Genomic DNA, 24,514 nt, shown 5'->3' on the forward strand with positions numbered 1-24,514 from the left:
AATGATAAATAATATAATAAACTCAAACCTCTGGGTCAACGACCCAGGCATCCTAACATGTTGTTGTGAAATGTAACACTTTTAATAATAGACCAAGATCTGAGTGTATACAAAATGCAGGTTTTAAATGAAGAATAATTTTTTAAGGGACAAGCAGCTATCCAGAAATACCTGGATGTAGGAATCCAATAAAGTCTTTTTACAACAGGCATGTCAAAGTGGATCAGCTTCCTCACTTTGTTCAGTGATTTCATTCATCTAAATCAGACCATGGATCACACTTTGCTAACTGCACCAGTTTCCATGAACTGCAGTAGCTGCTTCAAATAAACAGATTCCTCAACCGTTCTCTAGTTACAGCCGTCGTGGTCTGCTGTGTGGCAGAAATAAACTCATAAAGTTCACTAAATGTTTACAAACATCAAGAAGTCAAAAGCAAAGAGAGACCACACCATGACACATGTTTAAACAAGGAATGTTTATTCATCAAAAGTACTTATTGATCAAATAGACATGTTCAAAGCACCACAGTGGTAGAACGATATCACACAGCACCGTCACATGATATTAAACAGAAACTGGCAACAGGGCTCTGTAGAGTGAGCGATCATAATGAAGCAGTTTAAGTTGTGATTTCACCTCCTACATTGTTCCCTCGCTCACCTGGAGACCGCTGGAAGCACTGTGAGAATCATGTTCTTTGATTTCTCCAGTGCCTTCAACACTATTCTTCCCTCGGTTCTGAAGGACAAGCTGGAGAACTCTGGAGTGGACCATCACCTCACTACCTGGATTTTGGACTACCTCACCGACCGACCACAGTACGTGAGGACTCAGGGCTGTGTGTCAGACAGGGTCGTCTGCAGTACGGGGGCCCCACAGGGAAAGGTTCTGGCTCCGTTCCTCTTCACCATCTACACTGCAGACTTCTCCCACAACTCCACCCAGTGCTTCCTGCAGAAGTTCTCTGATGACTCTGCAATAGTCGGCCTCATCACTGATGGGGACGACAAGGAGTACAGAGGACTGACTCAAGACTTTGTGGACTGGTGCCAGCTGAACTACCGCCAGATCAACGCCAGTAAAACCAAGGAGCTGGTGGTAGACTTCCGCAGGCACAAGCATTCTCCACTGCAACCACTGAACATCCAAGGTATGGACATTGAGGCTGTGGACAGCTACAGGTACCTTGGTGTTCATCTGAACAACAGACTGGACTGGACTCATAACTCAGACGCCCTCTACAGGAAAGGGCAGCGAGGCTGTACCTGCTGCGGAGACTCAGGTCGTTTGGAGTGGAGGGCCCACTCCTGAAGACCTTTTATGACTCTGTGGTGGCCTCTGCTATCTTTTATGGTGTGGTCTGCTGGGGTGGCAGCATCTCTGCTGGGGACAGGAAGAGACTGAACAGGCTGATCCGAAGGGCCAGCTCTGTTCTAGGATGCCCTCTGGACCCAGTGGAGGTGGTGAGTGACAGGAGAATGGCGGCTAAGCTGTCATCCCCGTTGGACAACATCTCCCACCCCATGCAGTAGACTCTGACAGCACTGAGCAGCTCCTTCAGTAGCAGGCTGCGGCACCCACGGTGTGGGACTGTCAATAGAAAATTGTACTTAGTAGTCAGTATAATCTTTTAGTGATATAAATTTGCATATTATAGAATACTGCATGATGACCCTTTTATGACTGTTGTTGGAATCAAGACTTGCTTTATAAATTCTTTCTCACAGTGATAATAGCTGAGCAAGCTGTTATCATTTCACTCCTGCCAGGAAGAGGGGAGCTGGATGCTCTTATCTTCAAGAAGAGGGGCCACATCCTTCAGAATAACACACACACACACACACACATACACCTGAACCACTTTTATCTTCACTCCCTACATACTAACATTCCTCTGCAGGTGCAGGAGACAGAGCGCACATCACAGGGCCCCCACTCTGGTGTGAGCGTTCTGTGATCATGCCCTTGCAAGTAAAAACTGCAGCGTCTGTGTGTTTCTACCTTTAGATTCTTAGCTGAAGATGTGTCTTTAGAATAAATCTCTTGACATTTATTTTGGTACTTCGAAGCCGGAGCAGAAACATCAGAACTGTTATCTGTGACTCTGTTCCACGATCCAGCACTGATTCCTGACGCCGTGGGAAGCCAGCACCGAAAGTCTGTGCACAGCCCTCTTAGACGAGGCCGAAAGACCTGGGACGTTAAATTCGGGTCCACGGCGGTGGGATTCAGTCTGACAATCCGAACCACCAGTGAGAAGTCTGAGGGTGAGAAACACTAATTTGGTATATAAAACGGCCGCAAAGGTTTAAAGACACGTGATAAAATAGGTTTAAGTTCGCCAAAAGGAACTGTGTTTAGACTGGTTTTTAGAGGTAACCGTTAAATACTTCGTGACAAATTAGGTTTAAGTTCGCCAAAAGGAACTGTGTTTAGACTGGTTTTAGAGGTAACCGTTAAGTACTTCGTGACAAATTAGCGCGCAAATGTCTATATGTGTGTGTATGTGTCTGGAAGTAAGTTGATTTTACAGCACAATACGCTGCTGAACTACTTCTATTTTTGTTTTCTTTGCTTGAGGCTCACGTACTGGTGACAAAGGAGAACGGTTGAGTTTCATCTCATAAAACTGATACCACTTCACCTTTAGGGTGAAGTCGAAGGCCGTATCAGTAAACCACTCTGAAGTCAAGCGTGCCAGTGACGGCCCAGCAAAATCTTTGAAAAACGAGAATAAACAAGCAAAATTAACACCTGATGATAAATGTTTAGAAACACAACAAACCAGAGCAGGACTAATCCAAAAGAAAGACAGAGAAATGCATAGTAGAACAGCAAGAGGTAGAGGTAGACCTACACACACACACACACCAAAAAAGTGGCTTTAGCACTGCATGCTGGAGGTGTGGAAAAGAGGGACATTTTGTACATGACTGTAAGAAACAAAGAAGCAGTTCAGACTAGGAAGAACATAATAATCCCTCATCAAGTAAAAGATTAGAGATCAAAGTTTAAAAAGGGCCGGATACAGACCCAACTGAGTACATATAAATACAAGAGGAATAAAGTGGAATAAACAAAAGGCTAAATTAAATGATATAATATAAAATAAGAGAGTGTGGATAGAGGACGTGAAGACGCTTTGCAGCTGCTGGGGGTGAGTAGCTGTGTGGGTGTGTGTGACGGAACTTTGCATGCCCATAAAAGGCAACTGCCTGACTGTGTGAAGTATGCACCGAGAGAGAGAGAGTAAAATCTAGGCAGATGAAGCGAATGGATGTTTTCAGAAAAGAAATAGTAAGTGAATGTGTAACCCACATACAATGAGGGTACCACTTTAAGGACTGATATGAGGAGAGATGGACATCCTGCCCAACCAATCAAAATGCACAGGTCCCAGTATGCTTTGACCAATGGGAGAGCAACCTGCCGCTGTATGTCCCACCCACGTGCTCTGTGTTCGCTGCTATGTGTGGAGGTAGTCGCGTGCTGGCAGGAGAAAAGAGAGACTGAAGCTTTTGAGCTGGAAAAAGTATTAGATATAAGTTGCAACCAACTGTGCTGCACATAAGTTCACTGGTTATCAGCTGCCTTTCATGTTAAAAGTAGCCACAGTGAGTAAACAGGCAGATGCTGCAGTTTTCTGGTGACTTTAGAAAGTACCGCGTGGAGCTAAACTGTTAGCCTTTGTTAGCTGTGGTTGCTATCAACTGCCTGAAAGTTCATCTCAATCTGCTTCCAGAAGTAAGGTAACACTTGAAGCGCAACTTATGTTTATTTTCCTTCACGTCGTATTACTGTTATTAAAGAGAAAAACAACATGTCCTGTTACGTTATTTAGAGCCCCGCATTTTCCGACCGAGAGACACCATACCATTGTCTTCGGCCGTGATGCACTGAGATCGGTGAGCACATGTTGTATGTCTCAGTTAGTTCACGTCTGTTTCACATTTTATTGTTGAGAAACTGAATTAATCTCAATTGTTTGATTAATAATTGTCGCATATGTGACATATATGCATATGCACTGACTTTACTTGGTTTAATGCATAGTTTGTGTAAGAGAAATGTTTTATTTTTGCAAATTTGAGTATTTTTATTGCAAATTGATGTTGAATGTGACTTCAACAAGATCCTAAATTGTGAATTATAGCTAGAACAGCATAATTAATATTTGAATTGCTCTTCTGACCCTGTCTGTTGACAGGTCAGGTTTTTTTGTATGCTGAATTGTTCCTGAGGTGGATTCCTCCGGTGAAATAGATGGCGAGCCTTCCCACCTGGACTTAGAGAGACTGAGATTCGCTTCTTTTCCACTTGATGATCTGCTGCACCTTGCGGTGTGGTAGGACTGTATCACTCACACTTTCACGCACAGCTGGTTATACATAAGACTACTGACTGACATTCTCTCACCCCTATTTTCTTTCACACCCTGGGAATTTTTTGGACTTTACCCCTTGGACATTTTTTATTTGGGACTTTAAATAATGAGCTGTTGTGTAGAATATTCTCCACATGTGAAAAGAGTGTGAGATTTTCATTTGAATGTCCATTGGATTTGTGTAATCTGTTTCTATAAGAGTTAAGGAGTCAGGTTACTAGGGTGCACCCGAACATTGAAACCCGAACATTGAAAACCAAAAGTAACACTTGACCAAGTCATTGCTTTAGTAGTTTATGTGTTTTACTTTTCTTTTAATTTTTGTAAGTTTCCTTTCTACCATTGTAAAGTGTCATTAACCTGTGCTTGTCAACCTTATGGTTTATTTCACTAAAGTTGGCTGGTTCTTTTGAGTTACATTCTTGTCTCTGTGTCTCATTTAAACACACCCCTGTGCTCCTATAGTCGAGCCTATTGGCCCATTGATATATTCTTTTCAACAATTCCCCTTACTGTGTTACAAATGTTTTAGTTTGTTAATACAGGTGGATTTCTCTCAACCTGGAAACCTGAGTACAGCGGCAAAAGGATAGATTAACAGAATTGGGACGACAGACAGGCCAAGCTCTGGCTCAAAATTTTACAGCTTGACCTCTCACTTTGTCCCCACCCTGAAAAGAAGCTTAAAGGACATCTTCTCCTCCAGTTATCGGTTACCATCACTGGAAATTTTCAGGCACGTTTTTGGCTGGATTGTTGTTGACACCATGTGTCCCTGAATCTCACAAGCAAGCTCTAATTCCTGGCTGAAGACATGGAATGCTGTTATTTAAGGTGGGAAATCAAAATGTGGGAAACAAAATAAAAACACACACACAACCAGAGAAATGTATGAAAAAGGCACGTGTTAGAGAAATGCTTCGTTTGAGAAAAAAAAGTTAAAATAATCCACCTACAAACGCACACACAAGCAATGAAGAAACAGCTTACATTCATGAACACGTGAAGATTTTCCAGCAAGGTTAAAGCAGCGAAACTTAACATACACCTGTTGTTAAATGATAAAGTTTATCCACTACTAACAAATAAACTTTCTGGGTTGCAGGACAACAACTTGACTTCAAAAAGAAAGACACTGGTATGACCAACCAGTGATGAAACAACAAATTTAGTGGTTAAAAGAGTCAAATTGTGAGATTTTTCTGCTGATTGATTAATACAAGTGATTACTGAATGAAGGAAAATTCCTTTTTGGGGCTTTTAAACATGATCTTAAGAATTTTAACATGTACCTGTGTTGTCCTGTCAACTTGGTGAGTTATGAGTTGATTATATGGTGAGAAAAAACAAAAAAGAGGGAGAGAAGGCTGACACAGGGCCTGGCCCGGTGTTTCTCCCCTCTCTGAATAACACAGCCAAAACAACATCATTTTCCTGTTTGTCTGTTTTTTGTTTTGTTTTTGTTTTTTCTCTTTATGCTTGATTACAGGCTGCTTTGTCGGCCCTGAAAGCTGAGGCTGACCTGGACTCCTGCTCTCCTCTCTACCATCTTGGCTCTCCCTTCTACCATCTTTGATGTGACCCTGACCAAATGCTACAGCAGTTGGACCCACAACAACAACCTGAAAATGTCAACAGTGCTGCAGGAAAACGATCTCATGCAGCGGAGACGGAGAACGTTAAATCCAAGGCCCGTTTCACTACACGGGGGAGATTTCCAGACAGCTTCAGCTGACAGAGCAGTGACGAGACGCCCATTAAGCCCGGATGAAAAGTGAGGCCGAGCAAAAGAATGCTGACCTTAACAACTCTGCATTAAAACTGTGTAGGACAGTGACGGACCAACACGGATGATCGGGCAGCAAAAAGGGTGTGCCAGAGACAGGAGGAGTAACTGAGGTCAGGAGGCACCTCAGATTGGACAAAAGCACCAGAAGAACATAAGCTGAAGGTACAGGTGTCGGGGCTCGGCCAGGAGCTGACCTCTGAGGAGAGCCGAACAGCAGAGCTGCAGCAATCTGATGTGTACGGAAAAGACTCTGAGGTTTCTGCCCTCATCAGAGCAGAAACTGAGCATGGCTCAGGAGGAGCTGGCTGCTAATCGAACCCATCAGTCAGGCTTGGAGTCCCAGATATAGGACTTGAAATCAGGCCGTAGCTTGCTGGAGCAGGAGGTCGCCAAACGGGACGAGAAGCTCCAACAGCAGGAGCAAACCCTGAAGGAGGTACAGAAGCAAAAGGGTCAAGTTAAGGAGGAGCTGGACAAGGAGAAGATGCAGGACACTGGAGAAAAGGACTGCCTCAATTGGGGCCAGAACCAGTATGGAGAGAACTTTGAGCAACAGCACCAATGGACACAAACGGACTGAAAAGGAGGGGGGCAGGACCCCAGGTCACGCTTCAGGCCGTGGTTTACCCAGAACACCAGAACAGGAAAGTGATGAACACAAACACACACAAACACACACATCTACATACACTGACTCAGAATGAAGAGAAACACACATATGAACACATATGATTGAGTGAGAAATGACACACGCACACGCACACAAATCGAAATGCTGACTCAATTCACTGAGAAGTGATCCACACACATGCACACGCTTGTGCAATGAAGAGTGATACACACACACGCTGATGCAATGAAGAATGCTTTACTAACAAATGCTATGCTGATACGCAAAATGCTGCACACAAACATCCAAATACAGAATCTGTTACAACAACAAGAAGCCATTGATTGTTTATTGGTTAAATGCATTTCATGTCACCCAGAGGGCATTTGTGTAGATTTAGGGGACAGGGTCTGAAGCAGTTTGGTTATGAAAACAATGTCTGTGAGTGATGTCTGTTTATGGCTCAAGGCCTTGACTGAATTGTTTACTGTGCTCCACACAGCCTGATGAGGAGCAGTGGTACAGAGTGAAAATGATGAATTAACGGTGTGAGTCTTATTTCGGAGCGCCACATTTTTGTGATTGAGATTTAATTGAAGGAGGAACACACTGAAAAAAAAAAAAAGTCTGGCTAGTTTGCAGTGGTTTCTCTCTAGGTATTCTGGTTTCCAGTGTGAGAAAAATAAAAATAAAAAAAAAATGCAAAAAGGAGTTACGGTACCTGTATTCCTACACAATATTGTCCCGGGAGGGAGAAAAACTTTCTGGTGAAGTTTTGGTTGATTTTTGGGTTTTGCTTAACACTAGGTTGATTTTATCAGTGAGGTTTGGATTGTTTTCTTTCTCTAAGAGAGAGAAAGATGGTTTTATGCTTGGACATGTTTGCAATGGGCCCCAGTATTTGTTACTTTATTAGTATTTTATTGGTTACGTTTGTTTTTGCTTTTGTTACAGTGCACTGAAATAAGAACATCTGAGAGGAGTGATCCACCGGTGGTGATATTTTGGTATTTTGTGAGTTCCTGATTTAACAAATCAGCTCTTTAATCCAGGCCTGAGAGATTGAACTTTAAAGCGCTATAAAATATTCTTACTGAAAACAGTCGCAAAGTATTTTTCTCCATGATTATAATGGGCTCTGGAGAAATTCACTTATATGGGACATTGATCACATGAGAAGTCCTGAGGCTAAAAGGATTGCAGCGAGTCAATCCAGTCCAAAAAAAACAAGGAACTGTTTTCCTTTAAAATGATGACGTCATCTTGCTGGTGATGGATACTCGAATAGGTTCCGCGTGAGACTCCATTATCAGCAATATCTGGTATGAATGTGTGTGAATGTATGCATGTGACTGGACTGTGATGGACTGACGACTAAAGGTTTTAACTGACTTGATACTGAGACAAGAATGGTACTGACTTTAGGATTAGTAAATGTCCACAAACAATTCACCCAGCCTGTAAAAGAAGGGTGGATGTTTTGTCTTGCTTTGTTTTGTTTTTGCAGGAGCAGGAGGATAAGAGAGAGCAGAGGGGGAGAATGTAGCTTCACATGAGAGTGTGAACGGCAGACTTAACCCTTTGGTTGCTAATTTTGAGTTACTGATGTTTGCATTAAGAAAACTGTGTTTTATTAGCTGTGTTTCGATTAACGTATCACATTATATTGTTGGGAATGTTAAATGCTAAAGGGAAGAAAAGCTTTGATTTCACTCATGATTGAACATGTTATTATTAACCATAGCAGGCCACTGTAAAAAGTCAATTAACTTTTATAGAGGCAAAAGCCAAAACTTTAACAATACCTATGAATAACAGGGAAATGGTAGACTTGTCACATTCAGATATGTAACAATAAACACTGGTCCCCGTCATTTAGGTTCTTTCTTGAAATAGTCAGCAATTTAAAAGTAGAATAGAACCGACAGGGGCATGTGCTGAGATGTGGTGCTGCACAAGAACAAGAGCAAAATAAAGAAAAATTATTGTGTTTAGCTTTGATAAATTCAAATTAAAATGTACCATTACACTCAGAGGATCAATATGAAATTCAATATATGCTAATTTTGTATGAAGTACATGACTGATAACTGTTCTGTCCTGAGCTTTTGTTTTACAGCACCCACTTGACCACACCAACAGTTTTTTGCCACCAAAAGGGTTGGTGTGACCAAGGTGTGGTTTGGCTTGTTGTATGTATATTCTAAGATGATATGGCTCTGGATGGACCAGTTACCAGGGCATACTAGCAGAGAAAGGGGGACTTTGTGTCCTCTTCAACAACACCTGCTGCACTTACATACCAGACAATGTACACTCATCAAACATGACTGACGCACTAAACGCTTTGAGACAGATCCAGCAGGCCTGGATCTGTCCTGGGTACAGGTGCTAAAGAGACTACTCATCGGAGTTGGGATATTCTTACTTTTACTTTGTGTTTTTGCAACATGTATATTGCCATGTTTAAAGCTCATGATTAACCGCATAATTGTTTCCACTGTTGCTGCATACATAGCCGTGACAAATGATGATGATGATGACCCTGATCTGTTGGAACTTGAAGATTTTGCGTGATTAATGATGATGTCACAGAAAATGTACGACAAGATGTTACATACTGATATCTCACCAAAAATTATACGTGAACAACAGGAGGGAATGTCAATAGAAAATTGTACTTAGTAGTCAGTAAAATCTTTTAGTGATATAAATTTGCATATTATAGAATACTGCATGATGACCCTTTTATGACTGTTGTTGGAATCAAGACTTGCTTTATAAATTCTTTCTCACAGTGATAATAGCTGAGCAAGCTGTTATCATTTCACTCCTGCCAGGAAGAGGGGAGCTGGATGCTCTTATCTTCAAGAAGAGGGGCCACGTCCTTCAGAATAACACACACACACACACACACACACATACACCTGAACCACTTTTATCTTCACTCCCTACATACTAACATTCCTCTGTTAATGAATAGACGTATTCACTGTTGTATTACTTTTGTATATAAATAAAGGCAAGTGCAGGAACAGAGCGCACATCACAGGGCCCCCACTCTGGTGTGAGCGTTCTGTGATCATGCCCTTGCAAGTAAAAACTGCAGCGTCTGTGTGTTTCTACCTTTAGATTCTTAGCTGAAGAAGTGTCTTTAGAATAAATCTCTTGACAGTGGCACAGAGACAGAACCCGGGAGGCAGCTCGTCTTTATGTGTTTAATGGACTTGTGTATCTCTTAACAGCCTAAGATGCAGAGCGAGCCGATACCTGAAGGATGGGACCAAAAACCAGTGAAGGAGCTGGTGGGGATGAATCTGGAGAAAGTTGCCTTTAACCCAGACAAGACTGTTTTTGTCCTGTTTTGTATGTAAACACTGTTCATTTGAATGTCATGCTTTAATTTGTGATTAAAATTGGCAACGACCCTCTGAATCCCATAAGCTAAACAGCACCTTCAAGCCTTTAAATTTAAAACGCACATGATTTGAGTTGTTCAGAGTGTATTTAAAGGGCCCTGAGAGTATAAGGAAAACGATTCTCTAACATGATGAGTCAAAAAAGTGTTTGAACAGATCTGCCAGGCAATACAAACACTTGAAGAAGTCCCCTTCAATGCAATGATCAGTTAACCTTTCAGAAAATGAGCAAACCAACACAAGCAACCAAGTCTGTGCCAATCCTTTATGTAGTTCAGCTAAAACCATCACTCAAATTCTATTTAAGATCCATAGACAGACTGCAGAGATGCATCCCAAACAATGTGATGAAATTTGACAGATTAAAAAAAATGATGCCCTTATTTAGGGCATTTGATACAAGGAAAGTTCAAATTTATGTTGTGATTAAAAGTGCAAACATAGAGATTTTCCTAAAGTAATCGTATGTGTTTGTATTTAAGATCTGCCCTACAGTAAAGAGTCCCGCGCTGTGTTTCCGCTGTGGGAGGAACTAGCTGAGCCCTTTGAGGAGCGCGAGGACGTGGTCATCGCTCGTAGCCAATGATATCAACTTGTAGCCAATGATATCAACTTGTCAGTGCAGGGCACATACCCATCACTCTGCTTGTTTCCTGCTCTGTATGCTGAAAGGGTATGAGGCAATTATGAGGCGATTAATCGTTTTTATTAAAGCCCATGATATCATCACGAAAAACAGATTTTAAAAAAGAAATTATTTGCTCTTTAGAGGAAACCAGGCTCATTACAGTGAGATCTCTGTGTGGTCTGTGTCGTAGGTGGTGGTTTACACTGGAAAAAAGAAGCTGAAACCCCTGATTAAGTTTGTAGAGAAGGAGATGGAGAAAGCCAAAAAATACAGAGCTAAGGTGAATGATCTTCCTTACACTTGTGCCTTTGTGTGTTTTTATAGCTGTCTGTGTGTTTGAGAGCTGCCTTTTTCTTTCAGTTAAAAATATACTTTTCTCCTTTGTGTATCCAGGAGGATGAAGACAGGAGGAAGTACACCGAGGCCATGAAAGCTGAGGAGGCAAAAAAAGCCAACAACACCAAAGATGAGCTTTAATACAACAACAAAGACATGACTCTGTGTGTGTGTGTGTGTGTGTGTGTGTGTAAAATGATGGTCTTTAAAAGTTTCTAAATAAAAAAATACTTTTTCTTTTTTTGATTCTGCATTAAAGTCTCAAAACATCATTTTTGATATTTAATGAAACTTTAAATGGAAAAGGTTGAATACTCAAAGAAGACACAGTATGTGCATACAGCTAAAGAGTTTGACAAAATAACAGATCACCGTCCACACGTAAAGAAATTTAACTAGGAAAATATCAGATGATTACACAGTTATAATATGGAGGCACTACATACTTTATCTATCTATAAATTATATATATATACACACAGTCTCTATGGAGATGGGGTTTTAGGGGGATAACAGGAGGAGAGAAGCTGCAGAGGTGTGTGAGACTGCAACTCTGCTTCCTGGTCCCAACACTGGATAGTCATGTTTCAGGGGATTTCATAAATTTGCCAGATTTCTAGAAATAAGAGCTGCTTCATCCAAAGTGGGATTGTCTCCCAACCAGACCAGATTTCCTCCAGAAAGTTTCCCAATTATCTATAAAGCCCACATCATTTATTGGACACCAGTCAGACAGCCAGCAATTTAAGGAGAACATATGGCTAAACATGACACTCCTGGTCTGCTTGGGGAGGGGACTACAGAGTCTGACATTGTGTTGGCAAAGTTACACACTGATTCTATATTGATTTTAGTGACATCTGATTGATGTAACTGGGTGTCATTATTGCTGATGTGAATTATACTTTTACTGAATTCAGGTTTACCCTCAGCCAGCAGATTTAAATTTCCCTCAGTGTCACCTGCTTTGGCCCCTGGAAGACAATTGACTATGGTTGCTGCTGTCTTCAGAACAGAAGGCAGAATCACCAATTACCAGAGTTTGATCCCCGGCCGGTGTGTCGCCGAGTGGAGGAAACAGTTAGACACATGAACAGTTTTGTGGTGCGTCAGGGCTTCTGTTTAAGACTATGCTTCCTCCTCACCGTCACCCAGCCATCATGTTTTCCCGTCTGCTCAGGATAACCTGCTGGGAGACAGTTAGCAGGGCCTACGCCACCTTCCACTGCTCCGGCTACAGGGGCCTGACCAGCTACGGGGTTTTCAAGGGTGGGATTGCAAGTGTCCAATTCAGCAATCCAGGCCTCTGGAGCTGCAGAAAGGCTACATTTATTACAAGTAACAAAACAAAAAGCATAACTCCTTCTCAAGAGTCGGAGGAGTCTTCCACAATAATTGGGTTTGACATTTCAGGTTAAATAAAGACTGCTGAGGAGCAAGCATGGCTTGGGCCCATCTCAGAGCTCACCCTCGCAGCAGGATAACCATGAAAGCAATTTTTGCACAGTCTGAGGAACAAATTCTCCTTTGTTGATGAAACACTAGGAAACACTGTGTGAGGAAACTTTTCACTGGTCAAAACTTCAGGTGTAATGGGAAGAAGCCTCTTCAGAGGTACAACCTCCCTGAGTTGTGCTGCTGACCATGCCCATCGTTTTATGACCACAGTATACTCATCTTATAACAGATGTCAATCCAGCAGATTATCTTTGGCATGTGGTGGACCAGGAGATTTGCAACATGGATGCACAGCCGGCAAATCTGAAGCAACTGTGTGATGCTATCATGTCAATATGAAACTAAATCTGCGAGGAATGTTTCCAGGTCTTTGTTGAATCTGCGCCACAAAGAATTAAGGCAGTTCTGAAGGTGAAAGAAGCCCCAAAACAGTACTGGCAAGGTGTAACTAATGAAGTGGCCAGTGACTGTATTTAGTGTCTAGATGTTTTTTTCAGTATTTTATTCACTTAATAGCAGGACAGGATACCACATGACTGTGGCCTTGTGTTATACCCTCTCTGCTGCAGTGATGCTGCAAACAAACACAAACATAGTAATCAGACATTTAAGAAGAGCCTCTTAAAGATGAAGGTCTGTGTCTCTTGACCTAAACACATAATCCAGTTGAATCTAATTTATGTTCATTAATGCCCCTCACACTGTAACTTAAAGTAATAAATTGGTTACTGATTAATTACAGAAGTAGCTGAAATTACAGAGCTACTGAAAATTAATTTTCAGTAGCTCGAGCAAGACCTCATTGTTTCAGTGCTAACAGAATCATGCAAGTTTTTGACAGGGAGGTTAAACTCATGCAGATTACCTTTACCCAGGTTCATGAAAACACTGATAGCAGATCATTTGTGTCAGTGTGTCAGGATGGTTTATATTTGAGCTTCTTGTTCACACAGAACTGTTTTTCTCCATTTTTTAACGATTACCAAAGTCTGTGAATCCCCAAATAGTTCAGTTGTTCTTTTTGCTCCCCATGAGGTCACTTTCATCATGTGACAAAAACAACACCCCACTGTACAGCCTCGGGCCACCAGCAACTTTCTAAATCCTCAATAAAAAGCTGACAGGTTGCAATGATGTTCCAAATAACTTATTAAGAAAACAACTAAATACACAGAAAATATTATGAAAACTGGTTTATTTTATATCTCCTAGTTTGAAATGAAGCAATAAAAACATGTATAAAACATCACAAACTGTAATATTTTACAAATGCTTATGTTCTGTCCTGCTGATGCAATGGAGACATCTTCCAGTGACAGTCTTCATCCGTGTGTGTGTGAGGAGGCTCCTAAACCCACCGACACAGAAGTGCATGTTCACAACTCCCTCTGTGCAGGCGGGGTCAGGACCCTCCTCACCCTGGGTGAAGAGGGGTGGTGCTGTGGCCAGTCAGGTATGAAGTGCTGAGAGTGGATCTTTGGTCCTCTGTGCAGCTCTGTCCACTCTCAGCTGCCCTGCAAAGTAATAACACAAGAAAGACGTCATTTTAACACGAAACAGCATTTCCATAGTAGGCAGCTGCAGCATGTTGTTAAAATGCAATTTTAAACTCAACATATACACACAAAAACTATAAATAAACTTAGACCTACAGTACTGTAGGACGATGATTTATACCAGCTATTGGAAGGATTTAGTCTTCAAGACAGTTTGTAGCCAATGTGAGGTGATAACTTACATAGCTGGAACACAGCACCACTCTCCAGTTTGTCATTTGGTCATCCATCCTTCTCATCAGGTTGGGGTAAGGCTGTCTTCTGGGTGGAGTATCTCTCTGTGTTAGCTCCGTCTTGGACGTTGAGTGTCTGAAGTGCTGAATGCTGGGAGAGGACGAGTGTAAAGCACCCGGAGACAAAAAGACAAAGAGAAAAGCATGAATTCACAGATCACTGAGTTGTTCAATTTACTTTTATTCTGTTATGTGTTTTTACCTTACCTCTGATCCCTTAGCCACAGGCTATACCTTATGTAAACACAATCTAATTATTTGTGTTGACATTAAGTACGGACTTACCTTTGTCCTGCATGCTGAGCTAGAGCTTGAGAAAAAATATGTAAGTCATTTAAATAGTTACCTGTGATATCAACAGAAATAGAAGTAACAATACCTAAAACACTACCTTACAGTCACACAGGCAATGTCACATATTAAGAAAAAAACAATACATTTCACATGTGTTAGTTAATATTTTTTAAAAGTCAGATATTCTTAGTTAGCTGTCTTACAAACATCACAAGACACAAAGGCTTAACTTAAATATTACAAAGTTAATTAAAAATTAAAAGATATTTACAAGTTTAAAAACAAGTTCTAACATAATCTAGTCAGAGTCGCTGTCATCATGTGAAAGGTTAAAAGGCCTTTCCCAGAAGCGTCTGACACCAAAAGAACCCGATGATGTTGAAGGGCCATAGAACGTGTCATCACTTACCTTGCTTACCTTTGCACTTACCTCTTCACTGCAGACGTCTTCTCTCTTTCTCTTTGCTGAGGTTGAAGGAGAAGGAGAAGCTGTAGGATCAGCAGAGGAAGCAGCTGAGGGAAAAAATAAGAGAGCAGATGAAGAAGAAAGAGCAGCTGAGGGCGGAGGTGACGGAGCAGGAGAGGAAGCAGCTGAGGAAGTAGATAAGAGAGCAGGTGAAGAAGGAGCAGCTGAGGGCGGAGGTGACGGAGCAGGAGAGGAAGCAGCTGAGGGAGTAGATAAGAGAGCAGGTGAAGAAGGAGCAGCTGAAGGAGGAGCAGCTGACGGATCACCGACTGGGGCAACGACTATAGGGAAGAGTGGGTCGTTGGCGTGGCCGAAAGGCGGCATGGCGAATGGGGCATCACCTGGAGAAATAGGACGTTGCCAATCGTGCCAAAACGGCTCTGGAGAAAGCTCCCGGATGAGAGGAGAATCATCTCTCTCATCCATGGTGTCATACCCCGAGTCATCGCTAGGCCAATCGCCCCACTCTTGTGAGTCGTTCCAGTCAGATGAATTGTCAGTCTGTTCACTCACCTCTTCAACGTCCTCAGGTGGGTAGGGAGGGTACTCACCTTCCTCTTCACTGTCATCAGGATGTTGTGCTTCATGAGAAGAGGGGGAGGGTGAGACAGGGAGATACTCACCATACTCACCTTCACTGTCAGTGTCATCCAGGATCCTGATGACTTCTGGAAGGCCTTCTTCTGCAGGACGCTCAACCACGTAGTCAAGACGACCTGTGAGGAAACAAGTTTAAAATAACATTAGGAATGTAATAAACACCAAATGCTAAAGCAACAGACCTACATCTGTTAGTTTGAGCAGATGATGAGAGAAAAGCATTGTAGGCTACATTTATGTCAGACTGAATGACACTTCTACCTGTTCATGCAAGAAAAAAACAACTAAGTCAACTAAGTTCACATCATTAAGTGAAGCACCATTTTTAATAGAAGAGCTCTAAACCTGTTTGTTTGTACAAAAGCGGTTGTACTGAGGTCAGATGTAACGCGATATTTTAAGGACAGATACGTGAAATCTTTTTACCACATGCTATCCCTGTGTATCTGTTTGCTATATAATAAGATATATTATTAAAAATATTAGCATAACATAAGATAGGTCTTAATACCATTATTACTACTGTACTATGACTACTGTTTTCAGGTTTTTTTATATTATATTATTTTTATTTTTTATCATCACGTTTTGTAGCTGGGAAAAAGTTATAGTTAATTCCAATAAAGCATTTGAACAGGAGAAGAACAGGATGTTAGGAGGGGACCGGGATCTGGTGTGTTTACGCCTGTGTTCTGACGCCATGACATCTTGAAGATGCCGTTACCACAGAGACAGATTTTGGGGCATTTTACAAATTTTAGTCCATTAAGCTATTTTTAACCATTTCATTAAAAAAGGGTCAAAGTCTTCAAATCAAAGTAACACCTCTTCTTTTTTTTTCAAATTCATACACCAGTCGTTAATAATTTCTACACCTCTCCCGGAAAATTTAAAGCATACAAACAATTTACGGGGAAAAATCTTGGAATACACATATTTTGATAACATTAAAACTTGATATTCACACTGGAACAATCATTTAGTGACTCTTAAAATAACTGAAGAAATGTTAAAAGTACCTGCAGCGAAGTCCAGGGGACTGTCGAGGAGTCGGGGTCGACGAAGAGCCATCTTTGCTGTTAAGATGAAAAACAAGCACAAACAATCCAAAGATGAAGTACTTGTTGTCGCTTGTAAGTAAAATCGCTTTCAGAAAAATATTTTCCAAAACGTAACTTTCCACAGGCTGAGGTTGGAGCAGGTCAAAACAAGTCCAATAGCAAGTGTAAAGGGAGGAATGGAACCTTGTGCAGCATTTATATACCCTCGGCAGGCCATGGTTACGGTTGCCAACATGCATGTGCACCTGCACGTGATAGAACTATATGAACGGAGCCTGCCAAATCGCACCTTTAGCTTTAGCCTAGCCTGCCGGCTAGTGTCTAGAGGGCCTGGATCGATTCCCCGGTGTGTCAGCACTTTCAGTTGTTCTTAATTGATTTTCTAATCACATACTGTCAACACGTGAATATTCCCAAGTGTGTTTTGGAGTCTCAGCCATGTGCTTTTAAACTCCCACTTGGCAAGCGGGCCAGGTCACAGCTTTAGCCTAGCCTTCTGGCTAGTGTTTCCTTTACGGGAGCTGTAGGGCCTTGATCAATTCCCTGGTGTGGCAGCACTTTTCTTTTCTTTTTTCTTTAATTAACTTTCTAATCACATATTGTACACATGTGAACATTCTCAAGTGTGTTTTGGTGTCGCAGCCATGTGTTTTAAAACTCCCACTGCCTGGCTGCAGCTTAAGCTTTAGCCTAGCCCAGGGGTCTGCAACCTGCGGCTCCGGAGCCCCCCCATGGTTTGGGAAAATAAATTATAAGTATTTAGTTGAAGTGTATTTTATTTATGTTAGTTCTTTTTAACGTGTAGTTCTAAATTGGAAGACTATTGTGATATTGAAATATAAAAATACAATTATATATATGTGTATATATATATATATATATATATATATATATATTTTTTTTTTTTTTTTTTTTTTTTTTTTTTTTTTAGCTCAAAATAAGCGTCACACTCGCGGAAGCCGGTGTACCCGCCGAAACGCCTTGCATTTATCAAGACTTTCAACCCTAGGTCAATTATGGATCTTCGGATCCACATTATGTCAGCAGCTATTCTCCACTGTGAACTATGTTAAAAAACAAACACCGCTCACGCCTCACAGATGACAGCTTACAGTCCCGTGTAAAGATGAAAGTGACTTCGTACAGCCCCGATTTGCAGACGCTGTTCGCATATGGGATATGCGCAGAGGTTCAGGAGCAGAAGTCCCATTGTAAACGTACCACTGCAGACCCAACAATGTTTGCATGAACATGCTTTTCAGCATCTCTTTATTGACCACTTTTCACACACGGTTTCTGTACGCATACAGCCGGCTGTAGCTTTTCAGCTCACAGCCCGACACATACCAACAAACAGCATAGATGGCACAGACGTTAAGGTGGCAAGGCATGATTGCGGGTGCCGCTCAGGTGGTCCGCCTCCCCTACAGACCACGCCTTGCCACACACATTAACCAGGTAAAATACATATTCAGGCAGAATTTTGCAAATATCCATTTTTAAATTTTTTAGCAGCATAGTGCTTTTATTTTTTAAAAGTCAGGTCAAGGCTCCAAAAGCCCAAAGGCGATATAAGGGTGGCGGCTCACAACAGTTTTTGTTTGCTGGATCATTTTAGTTCAGCTTTCCTTTTGTTATTTGTTATTTTTGTTATTTTGTTATTTGTTATTTGTTATTGAACTTTAAGAGTTCAAAATATGTTCATTACATAAATAACATGGAACTTTCTCTGTAGCACTTCATGGATTTCATAAGCAACACACCTTAGTTGTTCACACAAAGCATAAAGGTAAAAAACAGTATATACAGTGTTATCTTCATTTTAGATATCAAAAAATATTTGCGGCTCCCAGTGTTTTCGTTTGCGTGGAAAGTGGGTCCAAATGGCTCTTTGGGTGTGAAAGGTTGCTGACCCCTGGCCTAGCCTATCAGCTAGTGTTTCAGTTTCGGGATCTGTAGGGCCGGGATCGATTCCCCAGCGTGGCAGCACCTTCAGTCTTTCTTAATTTATTTTCTGATCACTATTATCAACACATGAACGTGAACATTCCCAAGTGTCTTTTGGTGTCTCAGCTGTGTGCTTTTAAATGTGCCAGGTCGCAGCTTTAGCCTTGCCTAGCGGCTAGTGTTTCTGGTTTGAGAGCTTTGAAGTGGCCCAAAAGGACTGGATTGGTTTTAATGTAGTTAAAATAACACAGAGTTATAAAGATACTTGAAAAAACGGGTCATTATTAAATTTGACATATAACCCTTTTATAAATCATGTTCACTAAAGACTATTTATCAATATAAGTAAAAACATTACACATAAAAAACACACGGAAACACTGGAAATCAGTTTTTGGTAAACAATGACTTTTTGGCACAACACTGGAGGTAAAACAGGTATGATCCTTTATATCTGGAGTGTGAAGGTGCAGACACAAATTCAGACCTGGGATGTTTTAGAATAGAATTTAGAATTTCTCTGGTTCATTAGCTTTAGTCAGATAAGTCAGTAACCACTCAAGATTAATTCCCAAGTCCTCCTGAATTCAAAGAAATATTCAGGGGCTGTGCTTTCCCACAGGTGAACTCAGGTGAAATGAAACAAGTAGTGGATGCTCTCCTCCTCTGGTACAATGATAACTCAGAAAAGGTCCTTGGAGTAAGAAGAACAGGCTCAGAATTGATTCTTTCTAAGACTGTATATCTCTATTTATAAATGACATACTAAGGATGAATAATGCTTAAAGAATGAGGAATTAAGCAGTGACCAATGACACATTTAACAATGTGTCATTGTTATCCACTTTTCTATGGATGTTTATGAGTACAAGATCCGTTTTTTCTATCAAGTAACCTAAAAAATGACTGACTGCACCTTTAAAAATACTAACTTAAATAAACCAAGATAACCCAGCTATCCATAGGAAATAATTTGTGCACTATGTCACTAAAGTTATTGTCACTGCAAATTTAAAAGTAAACATAAATGAACCAAAGAGGAAGTGACATGACTTTGAAGACAGATGTGATCAGGTGGAAAGTGCAGAAAGCTGACTGATGTTGATCTGTGGCTGCATTAAATGTTGGCCTGTCCTGTATTAGGCATTCAGGATATTCTTTTGATGGCCATTTAGCTCTTAGGGCATGAACTTGCTCAGTGCATTATTATTTGCTTTTCTACAGTCTGATATTTGTTTAATAATTGATTGATACAGTTTGTTGAATAAGTGTATAAATAAGATGCTAAAAACCTCCTCATCATATCAAACATGATAGATTTGGGGGGAGTTTGTTTGGCACATGCTGACTGCATTCTAATTATAACCAGAACAGGAGGCGAGAGCAGAGAACAAGAGTGCAGCAGTTTGGTGAAAGCAACAGGAAAGGTGAAGAAGAGGTGAGCATCCAAAAGACGAGCAAGAGCACAGTTTCAAAGGAGACATTATGGCACAATAAAAGCTGTGAGAGCAGAGATTCATTCATATTTTTACTATTTTTTAGTCCCGCTGCTTACAATAAATCCAATATAAGAAACAAACTAGAACAACTCAAATTGCATTGATTGTTTAGTTCAGCATCACTCTGTGATTGTTTGACATTTCATATAACTGTGACTATAAAATTTAGTCAATAATATTAAAAAGGTGCTGTTACTGAGTGAAACTTCCAAAGATTTCAGGTCTGGATTTAGCCCCAGTGTTTTAAGGTCCTAGCAACGCTCGTATTTATGGCCACATTTTTAAAGATAAGAGCTTTCTGGGTGCTGACTCAGGGGGACCACTTTAGTTCATTGAAACTTTAATGCCAGTTTAGTTTAAGTCATTAAACTGGGCGCGTTTTGAATCCAATTTATAATAACAGAGCTAAGCTGGACACAAGCAACTGTGTTAGTGTGACGCCCTGTCATAATAGTGTTATTGCTATTGCACATGTGTGGATGTGTGTGTTTGATCAGTTGAAGTCTTTGTTGTGGAGTCTGACAGTAGTAGGGAAGAAAGACCTGTGAAATCTCTCCGTCCCACACCGTGGGTGCCGCAGCCTGCTACTGAAGGAGCTGCTCAGTGCTGTCAGAGTCTCCTGCATGGGGTGGGAGATGTTGTACAACAGGGATGACAGCTTAGCCGCCATTCTCCTGTCACTCACCACCTCCACTGGGTCCAGAGGGCATCATAGAACAGAGCTGGCCCTTCTGATCAGCCTGTTCAGTCTCTTCCTGTCCCCAGCAGAGATGCTGCTGCAGACTACACCATAAAAGATGGCTGAGGCCACCACCACAGAGTCATAGAAGGTCATGCACGTCTCATTCATTTTTTGAGAATCTGCCCACTTTTAGTTTTCATGGAAAATAACATGTCTTATTGATGACATGACATGATTTCAAATAACTGTCAGGTCAGTAAATAGCTGCCACATAAGTATAAATCTAAATCATGCATGTGTATTATAAAAAAATTTAAAAAAGCAAAAACAGTTGTGCTGTTTGTTCATAATAAATGGGTAGGGGTGCATAGTCCTCTGCCACAGACAGAAGCATCAAAAATGTGCGCTGGGAGCTTCATGGCATGGATTTCTACAGCCAAGCAAATCTATATGTATGTGCCCAAGAACCTTAGTCCATGTAGGGTATCTTATCACAGTTTACTTGGGTCAGTTAGGTCAGCTGGTGGGAGGGCAGAGAGGGCAGCCTTTACATTATTTTATTGTAGAGTGACAGGAACTGCCTATGAGCTTCTAATCAGGCAGAAATATTGACAGAAAATATATGAAAGGAAATACATTGATGAAAATAAAAGAAGAGAAATATTTATGTGATGTTCCATTTTCCTGAGAACTGATTGGCTGTGATGACTCCTTCAAGTACTATGTGCTACTTTGTCCCGCTAGTTAAGGCTGCTGTCTGTTCTCAGGCCGCACTTTCAATTTTTCTTAATTCATTTTCTAATTACACATACTGTCAACACATGAACATTCCCAAGTGTGTTTTGGCGTCTCAGCCTGTGCTTGAAAACTCCCACTTGGCAAGCGGGCCAGGTCACAGCTTTAGCCTAGCCTTCTGGCTAGTGTTTCCTTTACGGGAGCTGTAGGGCCTTGATCAATTCCCTGGTGTGGCAGCACTTTTCTTTTCTTTTTTCTTTAATTAATTTTCTAATCACATATTGTACACATGTGAACATTCCCAAGTGTGTTTTGGTGTCTCAGCCATGTGTTTTAAAACTCCCACTTTGCAGGCGGGCCAGGCTGCAGCTTAAGCTTTAGCCTAGCCCAGGGGTCTGCAACCTGCGGCTCCGGAGCCGCATCATTATAGTGCGGCCCCGCATGGTTTGGGAAAATAAATTATAAGTATTTAGTTGAAGTGTATTTTATTTATGTTAGTTCTTTTTAACGTGTAGTTCTAAATTGGAAGATTATTGTGATATTGAAATATAAAAATACAATTATATATATATATATATATATACAGTGGGGCAAAAAAGTATTTAGTCAGCCACCGATTGTGCAAGTTCCCCCACTTAAAATGATGACAGAGGTCAGTAATTTGCACCAGAGGTACACTTCAACTGTGAGAGACAGAATGTGAAAAAAAAATCCATGAATTCACATGGTAGGATTTGTAAAGAATTTATTCGTAAATCAGGGTGGAAAATAAGTATTTGGTCAATAACAAAAATACAACTCAATACTTTGTAACATAACCTTTGTTGGCAATAACAGAGGTCAAACGTTTACTATAGGTCTTTACCAGGTTTGCACACACAGTAGCTGGTATTTTGGCCCATTCCTCCATGCAGATCTTCTCAAGAGCAGTGATGTTTTGGGGCTGTCGCCGAGCAACACGGACTTTCAACTCCCGCCACAGATTTTCTATGGGGTTGAGGTCTGGAGACTGGCTAGGCCACTCCAGGACTTTCAAATGCTTCTTACGGAGCCACTCCTTTGTTGCCCGGGCGGTGTGTTTTGGATCATTGTCATGTTGGAAGACCCAGCCTCGTTTCATCGTCAAAGTTCTCACTGATGGAAGGAGGTTTTGGCTCAAAATCTCACGATACTTGGCCCCATTCATTCTGTCCTTAACACGGATCAGTCGTCCTGTCCCCTTGGCAGAAAAACAGCCCCATAGCATGATGTTTCCACCCCCATGCTTCACAGTAGGTATGGTGTTCTTGGGATGCAACTCAGTATTCTTCTTCCTCCAAACACGACGAGTTGAGTTTATACCAAAAAGTTCTACTTTGGTTTCATCTGACCACATGACATTCTCCCAATCCTCTGCTGTATCATCCATGTGCTCTCTGGCAAACTTCAGACGGGCCTGGACATGCACTGGCTTCAGCAGCGGAACACGTCTGGCACTGCGGGATTTGATTCCCTGCCGTTGTAGTGTGTTACTGATGGTGACCTTTGTTACTTTGGTCCCAGCTCTCTGCAGGTCATTCACCAGGTCCCCCCGTGTGGTTCTGGGATCTTTGCTCACCGTTCTCATGATCATTTTGACCCCACGGGATGAGATCTTGCGTGGAGCCCCAGATCGAGGGAGATTATCAGTGGTCTTGTATGTCTTCCATTTTCTGATGATTGCTCCCACAGTTGATTTTTTCACACCAAGCTGCTTGCCTATTGTAGATTCACTCTTCCCAGTCTGGTGCAGGTCTACAATTCTTTTCCTGGTGTCCTTCGAAAGCTCTTTGGTCTTGGCCATGGCGGAGTTTGGAGTCTGACTGGTTGAGGCTGTGGACAGGTGTCTTTTATACAGATGATGAGGTCAAACAGGTGCCATTCATACAGGTAACGAGTGGGGGACAGAAAAGCTTCTTACAGAAGACGTTACAGGTCTGTGAGAGCCAGGGATTTTCCTTGTTTGAGGTGACCAAATACTTATTTTCCACCCTGATTTACGAATAAATTCTTTACAAATCCTACCATGTGAATTCATGGATTTTTTTTTCACATTCTGTCTCTCACAGTTGAAGTGTACCTCTGATGCAAATTACTGACCTCTGTCATCATTTTAAGTGGGGGAACTTGCACAATCGGTGGCTGACTAAATACTTTTTTGCCCCACTGTATATATATATATATATATATACATATATTCCGGCTAATGTTATCGTTTCAGGAGCTGGAGGGCTGGGATCGTTTACCCAGCGTGGCAGCACTTTTACATTTTTCTTAACTCATTTTCTAATCACATATTGTACACATGTTAACATTCCCAAGTGTGTTTTGGCGTCTCAGTCGTGTGCTTTAAAACTCCCACTTTGCTGGCCAGCGGGCCAAGCTGCAGCTTTAGCTTTAGCCTGGCCTTCCGGCTAGTGTTTCCTGTGCGGGAGCTGGAGGGCCGGTATCGAATCCCCGGCGTGGCAACACTATAAATTTTTCTTAATTCATTTTCTAATCACATATTGTCAACACGTGAACATTCCCAAGTGTGTATTCCCAAGTGTGCTTTGGCTCCCACTTCACCAGCTGGCCAAGCTTTAGCTTTGATTGTGGCTCAAGAGTTGGCAGTTTGTCTTCTAATCGGAAGGTTCCCGGTTCGAGCCCCAGCTCTGACAGTCTCGGTCGTTGTGTCCTTGGGCAAGAGACTTCACCCGTGCCTACTGGTGGTGGTCAGAGGGCCCGGTGGCGCTGGTGTCTGGTAGCCTCGCCTCTGTCAGTGTACCCCAGGGCAGCTGTGGCTACGATGTAGCT

General features: G+C 41.6%; 1 protein-coding gene, 1 long non-coding RNA gene and 1 pseudogene across 3 annotated transcripts; 1 reads left to right on the forward strand and 2 right to left on the reverse strand.

The window, feature by feature from the left end:
* The first annotated feature begins 3,119 nt into the window (after positions 1 to 3,119).
* Positions 3,120 to 5,501, forward strand: LOC146517204 (uncharacterized). The gene is made up of 2 exons (XR_014874708.1): positions 3,120 to 3,908; positions 4,211 to 5,501. It is a non-coding gene; the product is annotated as an uncharacterized LOC146517204 (long non-coding RNA).
* A 6,157-nt stretch (positions 5,502 to 11,658) lies between these two features.
* On the reverse strand, positions 11,659 to 12,578 carry LOC146517205 (uncharacterized; annotated as a pseudogene).
* A 1,227-nt stretch (positions 12,579 to 13,805) lies between these two features.
* Positions 13,806 to 17,094, reverse strand: LOC146517206 (uncharacterized). Of its 2 annotated transcripts, XM_085161804.1 has the most exons (4): positions 16,796 to 17,094; positions 15,353 to 15,892; positions 14,366 to 15,277; positions 13,806 to 14,141 (listed from the first exon to the last, which is right to left on the reverse strand). In XM_085161804.1, exons 1-3 carry the CDS (start codon positions 16,845 to 16,847, stop codon positions 15,009 to 15,011), a joined length of 861 nt encoding a protein of 286 aa, XP_085017930.1. In that variant the 5' UTR covers positions 16,848 to 17,094; the 3' UTR covers positions 13,806 to 14,141; positions 14,366 to 15,008. The 2 variants fall into 2 exon arrangements, with proteins under 2 accessions (XP_085017930.1, XP_085017929.1); XM_085161803.1 differs by having other exon boundaries at positions 14,366 to 15,892.
* Positions 17,095 to 24,514: the final 7,420 nt, after the last annotated feature.

The sequence above is a fragment of the Neolamprologus multifasciatus genome, chromosome 6 (assembly GCF_963576455.1).
Source record: "Neolamprologus multifasciatus chromosome 6, fNeoMul1.2, whole genome shotgun sequence".
Taxonomy (NCBI): Eukaryota; Metazoa; Chordata; class Actinopteri; order Cichliformes; family Cichlidae; genus Neolamprologus; species Neolamprologus multifasciatus.